Here is a 14140-nt window from a genome sequence, read left to right as displayed (position 1 = left end):
AGTGATCCTGGTGTACAGGCGGATCTGAATTCCCAAGGCTGGGTCCAGCTTTTGGAGAAAGAGGATCAGAGCCCTTGTATCGCCTTATACTTTAACCCTCTTTTTCTCACTGAAGGGCTTCCTCAGTGAATAATAAGGCAAAAGCTTCTTCTGACTAAAATTCTGGTTATATGCTGGCAGTATGATTAATTCTAGATGTTGACTTGTGTTTGTTTTTCCATTAATTAAGAAAGCTTAAGGGATGGTTTTTCAATTTCGTCTAAAGCCTCGGCTGGATCCTCTTCTACAGGGCAGTAGAATGGTGAAGAGCGCAAGCTCTAGGACCACGCTGGCAGCCTTCAGATCTCAGTTCTGCCCCTGGAAAGCTCTGTGACCTTGGGCAAGTTATTTAAATGGGTATATGCCTCAGCTCCCTAATCTGTAAAGTGGGGATGAAAATAGTTCTTACCTCAGAAGTTGTCATGGGGAAGAATTGAGTAAACACAAACACTTAAGAACGGTGTAGGATACATAGTGCAGTGTTGGATACATAGTACAGTGGCAACTAGCCATTGTCACCGTGATTTATAATCATTATTAAAAAGAAACAAAGTACTTTATTCTTTTTCTGAATTTATTTATTTAATTTATTTATTTTTGGCTGTGTTGGGTCTTCGTTGCTGCGCGAAGGCTTTCTCTAGTTGCGGCGAGCGGGGGCTACCCTTTGTTGTGGCGCACGGGCTTCTCATTGCGGTGACTTCTCTTCTTGGGGAGCTCGGGCTCTAGGTGCACGGCCTTCAGTAGTTGTGGCTCATGGGCTCTAGAGCACAGGCTCAGTAGTTGTGGTGCAAGGGCTTAGTTGCTCTGCAGCATGTAGGATCTTCCTGGGCCAGGGCTCGAACCTGTGTGCCCAGCATTGGCAGGCGGATTCTTAACCACTGCGCCACCAGGGAAGTCCAGTACTTTATTCTTTATAACAGAGTTTACTTCCATGCCCCTGAAGGTGGCTGGTGGTGAAATTATCTAAAATGGATGAACCACTTCAAGAAATGCTTTTTATTGTTCTTATCCATGCAGTAGTTAATTCTCAGGGAGCAGAAATGTAGGCTCTTCACAGCTCATTTGTTCAGCCATTAAGCAGCATTTACTCTTTGACGTCTCTACATATTCCCCACCAAAACGTGTTGAAAAATACCAAAATTTCCAAATAACGTACCAATACCAAATACATTTAAAAAACAGACACAGAAATTTGTCCAAGGAAAAACAGCAGTCTGAGACATGCGTGCAACTTTCTGTCTTCTTGCTCTGGCTTCAAAGCACTTTTGTTCACTTGCTAATTAACTTCAGAGAGGCTTTCAGGTCTAACTGCAATTTGAGAAAGTGTTTTCTGAGAAACTAGTTGTTATACCAGAAATCCAATAAAAAGAAATAAGTTGGGTATTCTGAGGAGTTTGTAATAAAATTTTAAACTACTGCTAATCTTTCCTGTCCCGCTTCCCCAGGAGGCCTTTCGGGGCTTCTTATTCTCTGCTCCCTAAGCACCCTACACGGGCCCTCCGCTCAGCTATTTGGTGCCTTTTTGTGAATTAGAAAAAGGTTTCCTTTCTCATGATACTCTATTTCTGTCTGTCTGTCTGCAAATTTTTGTAATACAATAATTTCATTAGAGCAGGACACTCTGGTGCCATCTGTCAGAAAATTGTCCTGAGAAATATACAAGTCACCAAGATCTGACATGTGGGTGATACCCCCCTCAGGTGTAGTGTATTTGTGCAGTGCACAACCTGCTCAACTGCATGTAGCAGCTTTGACCCTATACTTCCCCTTTGGCAACTCTCATCATTTTCACAATGACCGATTTAATGCATTCTGGCCATTCAGCTGAGACCCAGGAAACTGGTGACTGTGTGTGCCTGCTGTCTGCTCTTTCGAGGAGAGCATGGTGCAGGAAATCACACAATACAGCCTCACAGAATTGGTTTGAATTTGAATTTTGATAAAATGAGGATTGGGCATTCTAGGATGCTCTGTTCTAGGATGCTGGACAAGAAGTGTTCTGTTCTGTTCTAGGGTGTTGTTTAAAAGATTTCAATTCCCGATGAAGCACAATGGCTAAACATTTCATTTCAAATAACTTGTGAGGGCTTCCCTGGTGGCGCAGTGGTTGAGAATCCGCCTGCCCATGCAGGGGACACGGGTTCGTGCCCCGGTCCAGGAAGATCCCACATGCCGTGGAGCGGCTGGGCCCGCGAGCCATGGCCACTGAGCCTGCGCGTCCGGAGCCTGTGCTCCGCAACGGGAGAGGCCACAACAGTGAGAGGCCCGCGTAGCACAAAAAAAAAAAAAAAAAAAAAGAACTTGTGAATACTCACTCCTGTAAATATTTTTATAAGCTTGTCCTTTGGGGGGTTGAGTAATATTATTTGTGTATCTACAATGCATGACTTTACATTTAATGGTTTCATTTTTCTGTTCATCCCCATGACTGTGATCTGTGCTATGCGTCAGCATTGAGATGATTAAAAATAATAAAGTTTTCAACAATCCAAAGAGTTGAAGCCACAGAAAATTAAAGGAGGTTCGTGGTAGACCTTTCTCAGCATAAAACTGACTTGTCTAGGGGTGGCAAAGGAATGGGATATGAAGGGAGATTGTTGCAGGGACAGGGAGGGTGGGAGAAATAAAACGTAATAGAGGACTTCCCTGGTGGCGCAGTGGTTAAGAATCTGCCTGCCAATGCAGGGCACATGGGTTCAAGCCCTGGTCCGGGAAGATCCCACATGCCACAGAGCAGCTAAGCCCATGAGCCACAACTACTCAGCCCACATGCCACAACTACTGAAGCCCGCGTGCCTAGAGCCCATACTCCACAACAGGAGAAGCCACAGCAATGAGAAGCCCATGCACCGCAACGAAGAGCAGCCCCTGCTCACCGCAACTAGAGAAAGCCTGTGCAGCAACGAAGATCCAACACAGTCAAAAAAATAAATTTATAACAAAACAAAAAAAAACGTGATGGACATTTTTCAGTTCTATACCTCTGAGTATGTTGATTTAAAGTAATTAGAAAGGAGTTCAGAGAATGTATCACCTTTTTCCAAGTTAAATTCAGGCAACAGTTTATAAATAGTTAAAGATAGGAAACTAATATTGAATGAGCATCCACCTTGCCAGGTACTGTATGAAGCATACAACCTTGTTATTTTACTTAATTACTGCCCAGATGAATAGAAGTGAGTAATAAGTAGGTTAAATTTGAGATGAATGATATGAGATCAAACACTTGGAATTTTATATGGAATGATAAAATTAATAGCAATGAGGTCTCCTTGGCCCTGGAATAATTTCCTAAGAGAAGTAGTCACCCTGTGACTGGGATAATTTGAATTAAGGCTGGAAAGCTGACTGCACTGAGAGAATGAGGCAGATGACTGGTAAGTCTTTTCCATCTCTCATTTTCCCTAACATGCTGGCTTTTGCTCAAACTGAAATTCATGATGTGGAATATACGTTGTTTCGTGTATTTCTGTGTGCCATTATAAAGCTGTAAGCTGAAATGTGTCTGTATTCCATTAAATGATGGTCATAGCACAGCCAGAAAGCCCTGGTGAGGCCTTTTGGAATTCCAGAGAAGTCATCTCAAGCAGAAACTTTGGTCTCCAAGATTTTTATTAGAAACAAATGAAAGAAAACATAAACAGGCCAATGAGCGAGTGACCTGTAGTGTTCCACAAACCTCGATGCTGTGGATTCTTTCAGTCCTTTAGCGCCCTGTGGTTGGTGCCAGCCTAGATGAAGTCACTGGAGCTCTAAACCTCACGGGCTGCCTGTGATAGTGGCACTTTACACGGACGTTTATTTTAATGTTGGAAATATGCAGAAAATATCCCTTTTCTCAGTGGCTTGCTGGTTGTCTGCCTTAGCACATTTGTCTCAAAACCAGCCTAAATAAGATGTGTGAAATAAATCTCTGAAGTTCTCATTTTGTGTCTGCTCATGCACTCTCGGCTGAAAGCATTCCTAAAACCTAAAAAACTTTATTTGAAACATCTTTTCCACCCATCCTTATTTTTTGAGAATGCCACAGAGTATTTCTAAAGAAATTGCTAATGATGATGTAATGCACTATTACGTTTATAATACAGAGTTAATCCTGTCAGTGACAGTATTTTTACTTTTTTGGACTCCTTTCAATTTAATCACTAATGTACGTCAAGAAAAATGTAGAAAAGAAAAGATTGGGCTTCCCTGGTGGCACAGTGATTAAGAATCCGCCTGCCAGTGCAGGGGACACGGGTTCGAGCACTGGTCCAAGAAGATCCCACATGCCACGGAGCAACTAAGCCCATGAGCCACAACTACTGAGCCTGCGCTCTAGAGCCCGCAAGCCACAGCTACCGAAGCCCGTACACCTAGAGCCTGTGCTCCACAACAAAGAGAAGCCTCCGCAATGAGAAGCCCATGCATCACAAGGAAGAGTAGGCCCCACTTGCTGCAACTAGAGAAAGCAAGGAAGACCCAATGCAGCCAAAAGTAAATAAATTTATTTTTTAAAAAAGAAAAGTTTATTGTTCTTAATCCAGGTAAATTTCCTCATTTGAAATTATCCACTTTACCTACAATTTCATTATCTTCAATAAATGACAATAGTAATTTTTTCCCTTTTTTTAAATTGAGGTATAATTTAAAATGTAGTGTTAATTTCAAGTGTACAGCAAAGAGATTTAGTTATATATATATAATATATACGTATTTTTTCAGACTCTTTTTCATTACAGGTTATTACAAGATATTGAGTATAGTTCCCTGTGCTATACAGTAGGTCCTTGTTGTTTACCTGTTTTATATATAGTAGTGTGCACATGTTAAACCCAAACTCATAATTTATCTCTCCCAGCCCCTGCCCCCTGCTATTTCTTTTGGTAACCACAAGTTTGTTTTCTATGTCTGTGAATCTATTTCAGTTTTTGAAATAAGTTCATTTGTATCATTTTTTTCAGATTCCACAAATAAGTGATAACATACAATATTTGTCTTTCTGTGTCTGATTTACTTCACTTAATTTGATAATCTCTAGGTCCATCCATGTTGCCGCAAGTGGCATTATTTCATTCTTTCTATGGCTGAGTAGTATTCCATTGTGTATATATATATATACCACATCTTCTTTATCCATTCATCTCTTGATGGACATTTAGGTTGCTTCCATGTCTTGTCTATTGTGAATAGTGCCATGTTCATTAGCGAACATGTGTGTGCACATACCTCTTTGAATTACAGTTTCGTCTGGAAGTATGCCCAGGAATGGGATTGCTGGATCACATGGCAACTCTATTTTTAGTTTTTAAGGAACCTCCATACTGTTCTCCATAGTGGCTGCACCAATTTACATTCCCACCAACAGTGTGGGAAGGTAGGAGGCTTCCTTATCTCCACACCCTCTAGCTATTTTCTAATTAACATGAATTACTGGACACTTTCATTCCTGCCAATATGGATAGTGGGACAACTTTCCTCTCTATAAAGAAACATTTTTCAAAGTGTCACATCCTCAGGTTTTCAAATCCTAATTCCGTGGAATTCCCTGTAATTGACATTCTTCTCCCCTCCAATTCTACAACTAACGGGAAACGGTCATTTTGGAGAAGTCAGTACCTCAAAACGGCTAGACTTGATTGAGCCCGTGAGCACACTCAGCATGTCCACGTGTTTGAAGCTTGATTGTGACTGACATGAAAGTGCTTTTGTGGTTTGCTTTTTAGCAGTACAATAAAGTTGCCATTATAAGTGGTCAGAAACCACAAGCCAGATATTTACATGTGAGGATCTGTTTTTAGCATTATTATATAAATATGTTCTTTTCATGTCATGGGTTCTTTTTTTTTATAAAAGAGTGCTTTCTTTACTACTTTGTCTTCTACTTTCCTATATTATAAACATATACCCTGCTTTCTCTTCAGATCATAGAGGTTAAACAATAAACTGAATATCCAGGCAGGAAAATTGATGAAATTTTCATTTGCGGACTAGATCAGAGTTTACAAACTGGTGGCCGGTAGACCAGATCTGGCCACTGTTGTGTTTTGTTTGGCTCAAAGAATATATTTGAAAAAATACAATTAATTTCCCATGTTTAAAAATTAGATAGTGATACACAAAAACTGAATTTTTGTCTTAAGGTATCAGATTTGGTAACACTGGACTTGCAGTTGGCTAGGGCTGAATTCTGGCTGCCGCCTTTCACTGATGTTGTGTACGTCAGGTCACCATGGCTCCACAGCCCCTCATCGCTACAGCCCACCACCCTCATTATTCTTTCTTCTTTAGAGGATTACCTAACTGGCCCCTGGAGGCATTTGAGTTTGTGACCTGTGGACCAAAGGTTTTTTTCTTTCCAGCTTTATCAGATAAAAATATCATATCCATAATCACATTTAAGTAAAGTGTAATTGACTTTTAAAACTTTGGGTTAAATTTGTCTCTTTAGAAGTGGTCATAAAAGGGTAAAAAAATGGAGGGAAATAAATAAATGTGAACAAAATCATTTAAAAATAGCCATGGGCTTCCCTGGTGGCGCAGTGGTTGGGAGTCCGCCTGCCGATGCAGGGGACACGGGTTCGTGCCCCAGTCCGGGAAGATCCCACATGCCACGGAGCGGCTGGGCCCGTGAGCCATGGCCACTGAGCCTGCGCGTCCGGAGCCTGTGCTTCGCAACGGGAGAGGCCACAACAGTGAGAGGCCCGCATATCACACAAAAAACATTTACTTCTGTTCTTAGAAGTCATGTTATTAGCTGTTGCTCAGAAACTGTCTTTTTCTCAGAACAGCTCTCATTTTAACCATGTTTTGCAAGATAAATGAGTTATAAGTAGATGTATATTAATAGAATGTTCTTTTTTATTACTTTCTTTTACAGATAAACTTATTCTCTTATCTAAAAATTTTGTAGAAAATCACGTTCTCTTAAAACTTAAAAAAAATGCATCAGACACATAAATTCTTTCAGAAAGTAAAGGTAGCGTATTTGTTTCATAAAACTTTATTTTATGACAATTGATATAATTTGATGCTTATAGTATATTTCAAGTTTATTGTTACCAGTCATGTCCTTTTTGCTTTTAGCAGTGAAATTATCTCCTACATAACATTTTTCCCTCTTCCTTCTGAAAGTGAAATTATTTATGAGATGGTGGCTTGGCAACAAGAAGAGAAGGAAAATGATGCCTTTCTTACTCCAAGGGAGAAATGGAGTGTCGTGTACTAGAAAGAGCTCTGGACTGGAATGAGGAAATATGCATGCTGGTTCCAGCTGTGCTGTAATATAAATGTTTGTTAGATGAATGGATCAGTTTCTTTGGACCTCAGTTTCCCAATTATAAAGTTTAGAACCTAAAGTAGATTATCTCTCTGTCTACTATTAGCTCTAAAATTTCCTTATTCCATGTAAGCAATCCTTTGCTGTGAAATGGTCAGTTCAAGTATTGTTATTATGGAATGCATTTGATTTGTGTTCGTGTAATGATACTTCACCTATTTTTTGTTGTTAATCTATCTCCCTCCTCTTGGAAACATTCCTTACCTAATTACACAGGAAGTCAGTAATGGGAGTTGGGAGTGAGGTCTTGATTTTTATACCTTTTCTAATGCTCTAACATGTGAAATTAGTTTCCATGAATTATTTCGTCCAAATCGGAAATAGAAATTTATCATACATTTTTATGCTTGTCCCAAACTCAATTCTTAATGTAACGGGCTACATAGCTATACATTAATTTATCTTCAGAACATATTGCTTTAATGTTTTAAAGCCATGCCACACAATAAACTCATGCTTGGTGGACATTTCCCATGCTCTGTTTATTTTGTGTGAAGCTCCCATTCCTATAAATAACCTGCTCAGGAAAAATTTGCAAGGACATAGCTCAACTTGAATGAGAGAGAGCTAAGTTGAAAAAAAGATGGAAAAAACATATGTGGATTCCAGCTTATCTTGAATGAGTGTTCTGGCGTGGATTTTTTTATTTTGTTTTAAATCAATTGCCAGAACACCAGATATAGTTACATTCAAGCTTAACTGATTTAATGGATTATAATTCAGATTCATTAAAATTATATCTATGAAGAATTTTTAGTGATATGGCAAATGGTAATACAGTAACTGAGGAAACTGAGAAAAGAAATTTTGCCTTACAGTTTGACCTCAGCCAGAGGGAAATAAACTCACAAACATATTAACTGTGGTTCTTTCCTAGATGATGAGATTATTTTATAATGATTTTTTTCTTTCTGTATTTTTGCTTTAAAAAATAAGAAATTCAACTAATAGTTTTTGTCAAATATTTAAAATACAAATAATGTTGTGGGGTTTTGTTTTTTGTTTTTGTATTATTGCAAATTTGGATCTTCCCTTGCCTCTACTCATGACTCCATAAGAGGAACAGCTCAGATTCAACTTACCCACACACACCTGAGGCCATAGCAGTAGGTCATGGCGCAGTTGTGAGGCTGAGGTTTCAGTAGCATCAATAATGGGAAAGAGGGTCTTCAACATCACAAGGGTCAGCAAATGCAGGCGATCCCACCAACACTTTTATTTATGTGCTGAGTACTAACTACACATGGGAGATCTTCAAAGAATAAGGCATATCTCAGAGTAAAAGGAACTGATAATCTTTTGCAGGAGACAGGCAAAAAAATTCCTAAGTGTAACAAAAAAGTTATAAGGGGTAATCACACATATGGATGGAGTGGTCAGTCTGGGGGAATCCAGAATCCAGACTCAAATCTAGATTTGAGTCTAGAGTTGGGTGAAAGGATGGAGGCAGAGTTGCCCAGGGAATAGCTTGTATAAAAGTCCTTTAGCATGAAACTCAGTGGGGGTTCTAGGAATTATGATTATTTTAGTAAGAGTGGACATAGAATATAAAAGAGATCGAGGGCAAACGTGGCAAGGAAATTGTCAGGAGTAAAATCACGGCTGTCTTTGAATGTCATGCTTAGTAGTTTGGCCTTTGTCTCTGGATGGCTAGAAGCCATTAAGAGGTTTTAAAGCTGTGGTTTTCCATTAGATTTACATTTTAGAAAGATGACTCCTAGTGCTGTGGGGAAGGGGTAGTGAAATAGGAGGCTCCAGAGGGAAGCTACTTTAACAGTCTAAGCCTGAGGTGAAGCTGACCTGAACCATGACATCCTTGTCATGGTTCATTCCATGTTTATTCCCTATGAAGAGGGCATGGACTTGAGAGACAGTGAAATCCAGACTTAACAGACCCAGTAGCCTGTTGGATGTGTGGTGTGAAGGAGAGGGGACACCAGGAGGAGTCTTGGGCTCCTGGTACTCAATAGAGGTATCACTGGAATAGGGGTTATGGGAGGAGATGATGGGAAATAATGTTTGCGTTTGGAGTATATTTAAAGTTAAGACTTCCTCCTTTTCATCCTTTCTTCTTTCCTTCCCTTCTATCTCTTTCTGCCTTTCCATCCCTTCCTTCCTTCCTTCCTTCCTTTCTTTTCTCTTTATTCATACATTTAGTAAACTCTTATTAAGCCCTCACTGTATACCATGCACTACCCCAGTCACTATCATAGGTTCATTGTAAACCAGGCCAATTTCCATGAATCCTCAACCATGAGGGGCAAGAGACCATCTCCACAGCCCCAGCCGCCAGGTGTCTCTGACCAGGACACAGCTAGTCAGGCCTAAGACTACTTAACTCCTTTCAAATGGCATTGCATAGTATATGTTTTTATATTTGGAAACACCACTAATGGCCATTTTCTTTCTAGGTAGTGCCATTATTTCTGTTATGTTTCTGAAAGAAAATTTGAGAGCCTCAGATTTACTAGGTAAGTAATTATTTAATTCATGTAATTAAAACACTGCTTGATGAGGAAATAAATAATCCTATCGAATGAAAATATGTGTTTTAAAAAAAGGAAACAAATTACTGAAATGGATATAGTCTCATCTAGAGGCGAACATTATTCTGTCTTGGAACTGCCATCTACTCTTTGACAAGAAATATGTGCACATTCATTATACCCTCTGCCCATGCCATTGACCACAGCAAATCATTATTTTACAGTATTATTATTATGAATGTTACGAAATTTTTATGAACATAATAAAATCCAAGAAAACATCTGTGTTACCTAATAGAGTATTCCACTTCATAGGACATATTTGATAGATTGTTGTATGAAAGTACTCCATAAAAATGAAAACCACATACAAAAATTAGATGCACCAAATAACTGCCTAATTTCTATTTAGCCCTTTCCAAAAGTAACATAGAATGTTGACCTTCAAAATTTTACTTAGAAATACAGCTATTAATGGAAAATCACAGTAGCCTTCCTGGCTGTAAAAGATTTCCGCTATATGGCAAAGCCATCACATATTGATTGTATCTTCTACCTCTAGTTGGAAATATCATTAGTGAGAAGAATTGTAGAGCTTCATATTTTCTTCCTTGACAAAATCCTGTCTGAATTACTGCTGACATATGATAATGAGTATAATACTTTAGGAACTTTAAATAAATCTATGTCTACTCGGTTCCAAAGAGATCATTTTAAACAAATTTTGAGCTTAAATGTGACACCAGTGTTGGTATGTTGGACATTTGTTTCCCTGATCATGTTTCCCTTGAGCCTAGTGTCTTGAAAGAGTTTTCACTTTTTCTTTTTCCTCCTTGGTTTGATTCTGCTAGTAGAGTTTTTAGTCAACACTGTCAAATTTTCATGGTTAAAATGTTTTTCCAAATGCATTCACATGTGAATTCAAATATATTATTTTTCTGTACTCTTTTTTCGTATTATGTTTATGGACTCATTTGGGGAGGTTGTATGGAATCAGAAATAAGAATGAGCAATGCCTGAGTTTTATAGATTAAAACAATTAGGTCTTACATTATGTTTCTCATTTATCAAATGTCTTAGGGAAACTTTAAATCATTTAATCTAACATATGTCATCTTTTGTAGTTAATGGTTGGTTAATGTTTAAATAAATGTAAGGTACTTAATGAGGTAATACAGATGGATGTAAAGGAAAACTTGCCAATTATCATGCACCCTTGTGATAAAAAGATGATTAAGACAGAATCCCTACCTTCAGATAATACAATGATAAAATATATACAAAAACACATTTTTTAAAAGCAGAAGATAATATGTATCATAATGCCTTGAGCCTTTAGTTTAGAGCAGGGTTTCTCAACCTCAGCACTACTAACATTTTAGGCTGGATAATTCTTCATCCTAGGGGGCTGTCCTATGCGTTGTAGGGTGTTCAGCAGCATGCCTTTTGGCCTTTACCCAGTAGATGCCAGTAGCACACTTTGCCCCAGTTATGACTACCAAAAATAACTTCAAACACTGTCAAATCTCCCCTGGGGGCCAAAATTGCCTCCGGTTGAGAACCACTGGTTTAGAATAAAGAGAGATTACTCTAGCTGGGAAGCTCAGAGAGAATTTTCTACAGCAGAGGTACCATTTGAATCAGTTCTGACAGCTGAATAGGACAGGCATAGGCCACATCCAAGCATTTGGAGAATGACATACAGAGAGAATAACACTAGAAGTGTTGACAAAGGTACAAAAAGGTAAGGCAAGTTTCTATGTAATACTGTACTACAACCACTGCCAATGAGAATTAGGAAAAAAATTAAGGAAAGTCATAACTATAGAAAGGGAAGAAACAGAAATATCAATAGGTGCCAATGATTTGATTTTATACTTAGAAAACCCCATCAGCCAAACGTTGCTAAAAGCAGTATACTAGCTCGACATCAAAGGATATAAATTAAACTCACTCTCAAGGGTTCAAATCTGTATTCAACTTCTGTTATCAACTGTGTGGCCAACGTATTACTTAACTTCTCTAAGCCTCAGTTTGCTGACAAATATACACGACTGTTTTGGGGGGAGGGTGTTGTTTCTTTTTTAATTTTTGGCATGCGGCACGCAGCATGAGGGATCTTAGTTCCCCAACCAGGGATGGAAGCCGCGCCCCCTGCAGTGGAAGCATGGAATCTTAACCACTGGACTGCCAGGGAAGTCCCTAGAAGACTGTTTTAAGGGTCACGTTGGATAATTGATACAAGCGCTCTGAGAAATGTAAAGCCCTGTTAATAAAATTGGTATTATTTCTGTGATCAACTTCATTACCAAGAGGTAATACTAGAACATTAGAAATAGGAAACACACACACATACACATACAACAAAAAAAACACAAACAAAAACCTCTATTAATTCTTTGATTCTTTGCTAATTTCTCTTACTTTAATAACAGTCAACATTTATTAAATATTTACTCCTTTCAGGTACTGTGTTTTACATGAACTACCTCATTTAAATGTAGGAACAATCCATTTATAGAACTGATACTTAGGTTAAATAACTTAACCAAGGTCAAATAATTAGTCAGTGGTGGACCAGTGTTCTAATAATGGCAGCCTGATTTAACTATAGCATAATGGGTGAGGGTAAGTCTCTAGTGTCAGAGAGCTATGTGACCTTTGCTAAATTACTTAGTCTCTTTAATTAAGCCTCATTTCCTCAACCTTAAAATGAACTATTACCTACCTCATAGGATTAAATGAGTTCATGTATGTAAATCTCTGAGAACAGGGTCTGTCATGTAATAAGTCCTCAATAATGTCAGCTATTATTATCCTTATTACTAACACCACCCCCCACCACTACTGGTTCATGAGAGGAAACCTTGATTAGGATATTCTAACGAACTTTAGCAATCCAGGTAACATTTTGCACAACTCTGGTTGAGTTTTTTTAGCCTTTAATGCTTTTTGAGCAGGGATATATCTGATGTCACATTTGTTTCATACTGTAATTAAAAGTGATCAATTCTTGACTTGACTCTAGAGTTACAGGAATAAGAAAGGATTTAGTCACCGCTTCCATACCCATGCTTCCAACAGCAATATCATACAATTATCATGATCTGAGATGTAATAACCCATTTTGTGCTTGGGGAAGGACTTTTCCCCAACCATACTCAGTAATGTGTTAAGTCACCTGTATTTTCTTTGGGCCTGTATTGCTGTTGCCTTGAGAAAATTTGGCTCTTTCCATTAAAAGCTAAAAATGCTTTTTTTTTTCTTTATAGGGACTAAAACCAAACAGGGAAAAGAGTAGTTAATGGCATTTTTTGAAAGATTAACGTATAAGCATGCTCAAAACTAAATCATCAAAATGTGCAAAAGAAAATCTTTACTTTTCCCTGCTTCAGGCAAATGAAAGTTTGTTTTTCATGATGGAACAAATGAAGATTTTTTTGGACCATGTGGAAACAAGCTGAATTAATTTATTGCCAAATGTTGCTCTGTGGCTATGAAGCATTTCAGCACTAGCCTCAAAAAATGACCTCACAAAAGCTATGTCTGAAAGGAATTGCCAACTATTATTAACTCAATGACAGGCTTTGGACTGTGCTCTGATTCTTAGTGGATTAATAATTTTAAATTATTTTAATGATTATTTTTCCTCTAAAAAGCACGAAATTTCTCTCCCCTTCAAGCAGCCAGAACTGTAGTATTTTCCCCCTCTTCTCCCTTAGTCATCAAAAATACTGAATCTAATAGTCTGTGAGATCCTAGTTGATTTAATCCAGATAGCATCATCATAAACAGAAAAATTATAGTCAATTCATCAGCACTCTCCAGAGACCAGTAACTTGATTATTTCAAGTCACCTATAAATGGTTTCCCCAGATAGAATGTCAGGAGATTAATAGTGAGACAAAGACCACCTCCTTCCTTCCTACTCCGACACCAGAGGTCAGAGCTTGGTTTGAAGCCAGTATCTAGAATACAGATCTAGCCAAACAAACCATCATTTCTCGTGAGAGGACAGATTAGCTATTTGGTCTTAAAGTTGCCTCAAGAAAGGTAGACTTTCTGATGCTAGATTCAGAACTGTTTGGATTCACTATACTATTGAGACTTCCCAATCCAGGGCTCCTTCGGGATGTAGCTGCCTTCAGCCTGGGGAATCTGGAAAGATTGTACTGAGGGGAAGGCATCCTTTGGTGTTAAGAGGTCCAGTTTATGCTGTGACTCCTGGTAACCCACAAAAGCCATAGCTGGACCCCCATTGATCAGGAGGCATATTGCAGGCTCCAAGAGAACCAGC

At 38.7% G+C, this 14140-nt stretch overlaps 1 protein-coding gene across 12 annotated transcripts in view; it reads left to right on the top strand.

The window, feature by feature from the left end:
- NIPAL2 (NIPA like domain containing 2) overlaps positions 1-14140 on the top strand; it is a 72145-nt gene that overhangs the window by 26954 nt on the left and 31051 nt on the right. For 11 of the 12 annotated variants that reach the window (XR_010837376.1, XR_010837379.1, XR_010837378.1 and 8 more), the window contains one exon: positions 9769-9828. The exons of the other annotated variant lie outside the window; for it this stretch is intronic. Coding sequence is in view for 8 of the 11 variants with exons in the window: in XM_067017085.1 (XP_066873186.1) it covers positions 9769-9828 (60 nt within the window). In the remaining 3 variants the exon portion in view is untranslated. The remainder of the gene's footprint in view (positions 1-9768; positions 9829-14140) is intronic. 12 annotated transcript variants of the gene reach the window in all.

This window comes from Kogia breviceps, chromosome 17 (genome assembly GCF_026419965.1).
Source record: "Kogia breviceps isolate mKogBre1 chromosome 17, mKogBre1 haplotype 1, whole genome shotgun sequence".
In the NCBI taxonomy this organism is placed as follows: Eukaryota; Metazoa; Chordata; class Mammalia; order Artiodactyla; family Physeteridae; genus Kogia; species Kogia breviceps.
Note: the sequence above shows the minus strand (reverse complement) of the source record. Positions and strands in the feature narration are given on the sequence as shown.